The sequence below is a fragment of the Lipotes vexillifer genome, unplaced genomic scaffold (assembly GCF_000442215.2).
Source record: "Lipotes vexillifer unplaced genomic scaffold, Lipotes_vexillifer_v1.1 scaffold496, whole genome shotgun sequence".
NCBI lineage: Eukaryota > Metazoa > Chordata > Mammalia > Artiodactyla > Lipotidae > Lipotes > Lipotes vexillifer.
The window spans coordinates 4,657,123-4,664,818 of record NW_006786690.1 but is presented as its reverse complement, the minus strand read 5'-3'; the positions used below and the strand labels follow the sequence as shown (position 1 = coordinate 4,664,818).

The 7,696-nt window shown below is 50.3% G+C and overlaps 1 protein-coding gene across 2 annotated transcripts in view; it reads left to right on the top strand.

Annotated features, from left to right (window-relative positions):
• Positions 1 to 3,692, top strand: part of ZBTB40 (zinc finger and BTB domain containing 40) — a 41,400-nt gene extending 37,708 nt beyond the window's left edge. Inside the window, exons 14-15 of one of the 2 annotated variants that reach the window (XM_007459203.1) lie at positions 1,006 to 1,232; positions 3,042 to 3,692. In XM_007459203.1, coding sequence (XP_007459265.1) covers positions 1,006 to 1,232; positions 3,042 to 3,236 — 422 coding nt within the window. In that variant the 3' untranslated portion in view covers positions 3,237 to 3,692. The remainder of the gene's footprint in view (positions 1 to 1,005; positions 1,233 to 3,041) is intronic. The other variant, XM_007459204.1, reaches the window with a different exon arrangement.
• Positions 3,693 to 7,696: the final 4,004 nt, after the last annotated feature.

Genomic DNA, 7,696 nt, shown 5'->3' with positions numbered 1-7,696 from the left:
CCCGGACCGGGGCACGAACCCGTATCCCCTGCATTGGCAGGCGGACTCTCAACCACTGCGCCACCAGGGAGGCCCAGAGGCACCATTTTTAATGAACCGTTAAGAAAGAAAAACTGCTGCCAGTTAAACTATGCTTTCTTATCACTTAGAGTTTGCAGGTTATCCTAAGTGCTGCTTTGGAATTTGATGTCGATTTTATGCACTCTTGTATGCATACATAAAAAAAGGAAACGTAAGAAATAAGTTGATCAACGTAAGAATTCAGCTTCCCAGAGTAGCTCTCAGTTCAGATTATTGGCGTGAGTGTTATTCCACATGGTGTTGCCCTCCACCGTCAAGAGCATTGGTGATGGAGAGCACGGTAAGGTGGTTTTGGTCTCTTGAGCATTAGCAAAACTAGTCTTCTGATTCCTGCTTTGGGAATGTAGCTGAACATTCAACCCTTACCTCCTCCCTCCTAAACCATTTGTTTCCTGTGAGTTTAAAACATGCACTGCTCCTGTCTTAGGGCTTTTCTTTCAGACTGTGGACATGCATTCTGCAAGTCTTCATGCTGCCCTTTTAGATGTCCATGCAAGTGCACTTGTTGACAATTACACCCAACCTCCATGGCCTGTAACAGTAGTAAGATGCCATTGATCCCATTTCAGAGACGTTAAAAGGTGCTTCTTAGAATTGACGAAATAAGCATTGTCAGCATCATTACAGTTGAATGAATAATGGACTTTGGCAGAGGCAGATTTAGCCTGAATCTGATGCTAATGAAGCTGTTCCCTGGAGGCTTGCACTTGGTGGGACCCTTCCAAAGATCTGCCCCTAATCCTGTATGTGTAATTTTGTATCAGTTTTCCTAGAGAGGGCTCCCCAAATTGTACACGCTCCAGGCCCCACAGGAGCTGAAGAGCTGCCTCTGGACCTGCCTGTGCTCCTCGCCCCCCCTTGCACCTTCCTCTCCCCTCCCTCCTCTCGTTTCCCTCAGTCACTCCCTCTGTCCCCCTCCGCCAGGGTCACAGCCGTTCCGGTGTCTGTACTGTGCAGCCACTTTCCGCTTTCCCGGGGCGCTGCAGCACCACGTCACCACTGAGCACTTCAAGCAGTCAGAGAGCACCTTCCCCTGTGAGCTCTGCGGGGAGCTCTTCACCTCCCAGGCCCAGCTGGACTGTCACTTGGAGTCTGAACACCCAAAGGTGACGGGCACTGAAAGCCAAGCGGCCGCCTCACAGATGGTGCAGGTGATTCTGGGGCCATCAGATATGAGGGTGCTGACACGGGGTCCCTGAGGCTTCTCTGGAGGCAGTCCCATCACGACACCTAGCCTTTCTCCCCGGGGCTCTCAAAGGGCTCCGTGAGTGATGCATTCATGACCAAGAGGATCTTGCAGAAGAGTCTCTCTGGACCTCTTACCAAACAGAACAGAAAATTCTAGCCTCCTGGTGACTACATGTGAAATGGCCCCTGAGTAGAGGGAAGCTGGAACAAGAATTTTCAAAAGCAGAATGACATTGGCCTCTCCTCCCAATTCACACACTCCCTCACCTTCTGCAGAACACCATGGGATGTGGTGAGAGTTGCAGGAAACCTTGGAGGGTAGATGAGCTCTTTGTTGAGACCACCTTCAGCTGAAATGCTTTGGTAACTCCTCTGGGCTGGGCACAGGGCACATTTGAACGTCTGGGCTTCTCACTTTTACCTGGGTATAAAGCCCCCCTCTTCTGATATTTCAAGGCTACGCTTGCTCCAGCCCCTCTTTGTGTCTCTAGTTCTATTACTGCCTTCCCGTCTTCTCCAGAGAGGGTGAGCAGGAAAGGAAAAGAAACTCCATTCTGTTGATTGACAGTAATTTGTGAATGGACGGGAGAGGAACTGTGAGCTGGCTGGGCCGCCCCCCATCCTGTCCCTTAAAGCAGCCCCTTATAGCCGTGTTCTTACAGGCCTCTGTGGGGAGCAGAGGGCAAGGCAGGCGGCCAGGCCTCTGGGTGCCAATCCTGCTGCCATTTCAATGAGAACAGCGCTGCTATTACCGTTTTTATATATTAGGATTCTGGGTAAGATGTCCTTTGGGGCGAAAAAAAGATTCGATTGCTAAAAGAAAAAGAAGGAAAAACAGTTTGAAAACTGCTGTCCTAGGTGATTTTTTTATTGAACATCACGATTGGTCTCTTCACTCCTACAGCACAGACATGGCTGAGCTTGGCGTCTCCATTTCTGCCCACTCAGGTCTAGTGGAAAGCACTTTCTGCTCTCGGCAGCTCTCAAGACCCAGGGTTGCTGTGCCCTCTGCGGGCGCTCTGTATTGAAAACATCCAGCTGTTCCGAGCTCCATGGCTCAGAAACATCAACTCGGAGGTTCAGGCAAGAACTGGGTGTACTTAACCAGACTAGTTCTCCCTGAGATGGGAAAGTCATCTTTAACAGATGCTGCAGATTTGGAAGGGGCGTGTGTGGCCTGTGGAGGAGAGAAGCCAGTGCCCTCCAGCCTGGTGAGCTGCGTGAGGGAGCTGACAGAAGCCACATTTTGTCTACCTGTTCGTCTTCCTGTAGCCATTAGCTCTGTAGCCACGTAGCCTCCAAGTAAGGCTCTTAGCCTGATCAAGGTGCAGACATGCCACCTTTGGCAACCCGAGGCTTCTGGTAAACCACTCCCATTTCCATGGTTCAAGCATGACACGAACCACTTTGATTCAGTAGCATTCCTTTCACACAGCACTTACTTCTGCAGTGTAATCCTCAAGACAGGAAAACCCAGTGTGAGAAACTGAGCCCGCGTTCACTGGTGTGTAATCAGAGTCCAGGCACCCTGAGGTGGCATACGGAGCTAAAGTATAGCAATTTGGCACACAGAGTTACTTAAATTGTTTGCCTGCCTTCTCTTTTGCATCACTGGTGTGTTAGACTTGCCTCTTCCCATTAAGCACATGTAACTGCTCTCCTCTGGTGAAAACATAAATATCATCATTACAGCGTGAGATGAAAACCATGTAAATTCTGGGGAGCCAACTGTGGACACTGCCCAGAGCAGCCTCATGGTCTTTCCCTTTCAGGTGATCCAAACCCCAGAGCCGGTGGCCCAGACGGAGCAGGTGATCACTTTGGAGGAGACCCAGCTTGCTGGTTCACAGGTGTTTGTGACATTGCCAGATTCACAGACATCCCAGGCCAGCTCTGAGCTTGTGGCAGTGACCGTGGAGGACTTGCTAGACGGTACCGTGACCCTAATCTGTGGGGAGGCCAAGTGAGTGGCTGCTCATCGTGGAGGGTCCTACGTTTGCAGTAGAGAGAATGCTCCACACTTGCCTTTTGCCCTTCCTCTCTCGATGTCCTGAGTATTGAGCATCTTAGCTTAGCACCAACCTAAGTGGTCTCACTTGGGAAACGGACAGAAGCATCATGGTTCTCATAAAACCAAGTCTGAGTCATCAGCACCAACGCGACCGCCCTCCGTAGCAGGCAGGCCTGTTCCTCACAGGCCTGCTGCTGTGGCCTCTCTGACACTTTCCATTCCCAAGTGGAGTATAGCTTCTGAAATAGAGCCTGGAAAAGCAGTGGGATAAGAGCTGGTGACCAGAGTAACCAGAGCAGTGTGATGTGCTGGCAGCCCTCAGCATGCAGAGCAGTAGTTCAGTGCAGGACAGTGGCCCACAGAGTGGGGCTGCAGGTGCTGCCAGTGCCTTCTGGCCATTTAAAAATGAGAGAAAATAGGGGGCTTCCCTGGTGGCACAGTGGTTGAGAGTCCGCCTGCCGATGCAGGGGACGCGGGTTCGTGCCCCGGTCCGGGAAGGTCCCACATGCCGCGGAGTGGCTGGGCCCGTGAGCCATGGCCACTGAGCCTGTTCATCCGGAGCCTGTGCTCCGCAACGGGAGAGGCCACAACAGTGAGAGGCCCACGTACCGCAAAAAAAAAAAGAAAGAGAGAAAAGCACCATCAGACCATCTGCGGATTCCCAGCCTTGAGCACACTCAGCCCCTTCCTCACGTCTGTCATCCTTCCAGCCTCCTCTCACAGTGGCAGTAGGACAGGTAGCAGCATGCTGACACAGGAAGGCTTCATTTCCATGCTGAGTCCCACCTTGTCAGTATAGTCAGCCATTCCCAAAACAAAGCCTTTGGAGTGTTTCTTCTGGGAGTGTTCAGTGTGAGGCCATCTAGCTGCAAACCATCTCTGCCTTTCCAGGAAACTCTTCATGGTATTCTGCACCTGAGGCTGGTTCCCATAGCTTTTCTGTGGTGTCCTCAATCCCCTTTCCCTAATCAAAGCCTAAAGCTTCTACCCAACCTGGAGGCCTCGTCCTGTCCCTGAGGAGCACGTGATACATGTAACGTAGCAGTGAACCAGCGCCAGGTGGAGTAGCGCCCATGGTGGCCCCTGAGTCTTCCTCCTGCCAGGGCCTTCCCTGCCTGTGAGTAGCCTGTTGTCTGAGCTCTTTTCCAGCTGCCACTATGACTGCAGGTCACTGATCCTTTGGAGTCTGAATTTTACAAAACTTTTTCATCTTCAGTTCCTAAAATATAATCTGATAATTAATGGTTTATGGAATCCATTATGAAGTGCAATTAGATGGAGGGAATGACTAGCATTTATCTTCCTTTCCCTGATGGCAGAAGGTTGAAGTCTGCTAGGGCAGTGTTTACACACCCAGCACGGCTCCCTGCCACCTTGTGCGGTTGGCCCCCTGCGGAAGGTACTGCCCAGTTTGATCACTCACGCTCAAAATACAGGCTGGCAGAAGACAAGGCCACCCCTTCTTTCTAAGTACATTTCACATCACCAGGTACCAGCAGGCGAGGGGTCGATCTGGGTCATCGTTGCTACTTCTGTCGCCATCACACGTTGCAGGAAGGGCAGAAGGTGGGACCTTAACACTGGCCAGTGTGTCTGCTGGCGTCCATTCTGCTCTGTGCAGGCAGCTGAGCCAGCTCACCCCGCCTCCAGTTGTGTGCTCTTGTGCAAATCACTTGAGCTTGTCGGCTCAGGGATCATCCCATTCTGAAGTAAATGAAGTTTTCAGAGGCCAATAACTGACCAGAAGATGGTGCTCAAACCTTTAAGACTTTGCCTCCCTGTGAGGCCCTCACTGCTTCTGCCAAAGCCGTCTCTGTCTTCTTAAGGGTTTTCAGTTCTGTGAGCTGTCGGACCGGGATTGCTCTTGATCAGCAAGTGATGAGATGGCACCGAATCTCCCCTTGGCACCAGATAAAACCCATTGAAAGAGTGGAGCAGCCCTGCTTACAGGGCATGGAGGCCAAGCCCGGCAGATAAGAATGCGTATGGGTGGGTGCGAGTCGCAGCGTTATCAAAACTTCTTCCAGCCAAAAAAACAAAATAAATTTAAAAATTAATTGCCGAGGACCTGTAGGGGAAAGTGATTTTTCTTTTTAAAAAGTCTTCTGAATAAAGAAAGCTATAAGCTTTAAACCCAACTTCCAGATCCTTTCAAGTACTGAGGCACCCTTTCTCAGGTTGCTGGTGGAGACCCAGATCGTGGCAGGACACTCGTTTTCTTCAGAATCACCAGACTCACAACTCACTTTGCCAAGAGCAGACAGAGCAGTGGGATATGCTGCCGGCTGTACCCTCACCCTGTGGCACAGCCAGCAGGAGCACGAGGCCTGTGCTGGTTCTGGTCAACATGAGTGAAAGGTCTGCCCTGAATTTCGTCTCTGCTCCGAGTGGGCCTTGGCAAGCTGCTGCACCAACAGCACTTTTACAGTGCTGCTCCCTAGAGACGCCCAAGCATGGATTTTATTGTAGGAAGACTTTTTCTAGCCCTACTTGGCCATTTTATTCTTTTCTCCCACTTCTGCCCAAGAGACCTTCTGAATTGCTGCCACAGAGGACATGTTACCGGGGTCCCCGTGTCCACATCATTTGCTCTCATGTGGCAGTGGTGGTCTCTGCCTTGTTGCCGTGGTGCTGCCCTTGTGGCCTCAGGGCTGAACCCTGGGGGCACTGGCAGTGGTGTAGAGGAGTTTGTGGACTTCTTGGAGCGCATATTTATTCAGCAAGACCCCAACTCTTCTCTGCCTCCAGAGCTTATGAAACACCTGGTGAGGACGAAAGGGCAGACAGATTCTAAGCTGGAGTCTGATTCCGTGGGGATCACTTACAGAACGGCATTTGCCCATCCCTGGTGAGTGAGACAGACAGCAAATAGATGGCTCAAGAGCGAGGATCGCTCTGGGAAGATGGGACTGTGCAAGTGTGTGAGCAGAGCCTGAGGGGCAGCAAAGGGGCAGAGTTGTTTATTTTATAAAGCCTGAGTCCAGCAAGTGCCACAGTCTACAGTGTGAATGCCAGGTTCCCTGGCCATTCATGTCCTCTCTGAGGAAGCTGTCTGACTCTCCCCTCCCACCAGCCATGGAATGTATTTCAGCTTCATCCCCCAGGGAAGAGCCCTGAGAGTCACGGACTGAGGGTGAAATAGGTCCAGTCAAACAGGGGTAAATGGGGAGACAAGGGCCCTGTTCTCTGCTCATGGTGTAAATCGAGGAGAAAGATGAGATGGGCCCAAAGAGTTTCTCTACCCCAGGTGATGTTGCGGTCGCCATAGGCTGATTACTTATTAATAATATGGGGTGGGGGATTTAACTCTTAGGTGCCTGAGATCTAAGAATTGACTAAGGGTTGGAGGAACTGCCAGCCTTACCTAGCATGGTTCTAGGGGACAAGCAATATTTCTATTAAATTGGGACTAGGAAGTTGGACAGTGGTGGAGAAAATCCTGGGATGCTTTAATCAGTCCTCCCAAAGGAAGACTTCAGCAGCCCCTGCCCTGCTCCACTTGGCCTAGTGTATTGCAGGGATACTTGGGAAGTAGGGAGAAAGTGGGAGTGAAAGAAAAATTAGGGGCTGAAGGGAGTATTTTGTTGCCATGGAAAACCCTGGGGCTGGTAGGACTTGGGCCAGAAGCACAGCCAGAACTCAGAAACTTGCTATATACCTATGACTTGGCCTGTAAGGAAGGGAGAAGTTGCTGTGCTTCAGGGATTACATTGTTGGAAAAAAAAAAAAAAATTATCCCATCAGCTAATTTAGATTGCTTCCAAATCATGGAAATGTTGCATCATTTCCCTTACAAAGGCCAGTCACACCTGCTACCACCCACGGTCAGGACAGGGTGCACATGTCAGGCCAGGTCAGCCAGCACACGATGGCTGTTTAAATTGGATTACAAACTATTTTTCGTGTTCAACTTGCACTACTCTATGTAAATAAAATATGTACTTTGAAAAAAATTATGCTGCATGAGTTTCAAATGGACTGTGATGCTATAAACCTGTTTTCTCTTTGGTTCTGGGCAGCTGTCAGATGGGACCAGGCTTGATAGGCCTGGTTTCCTAGAGGCTATTGTGTACCTGCGGGCCATGTAAGCATGGCCTGGGAAGGACAAAAAACTCTCCTGTCGTGTGGACTCTCAGTTTTCTAAACCCTCGTTCCCAGGGAGCAAGTGTGGTGCAGGGTTTCAGAGACAGGCTTTGGTGTCCAACCTGGGTACATCCCAGCTATGCCACTTTATGACTGTGTGACCTTGGTGAGATACTTATCCTCTCTGAGCTCCCTCCTTCCAGCTCCCGTTCACAAATGGAGGAAATTATTGTATTTACCCCACAGAATTGTAGTACTAATTAAAAGCCTAGATTTAATGTTTGGTGTTTGAAATTTGGTGTTGAAAATTTTAGTTGTAATTAATAAAGTCCT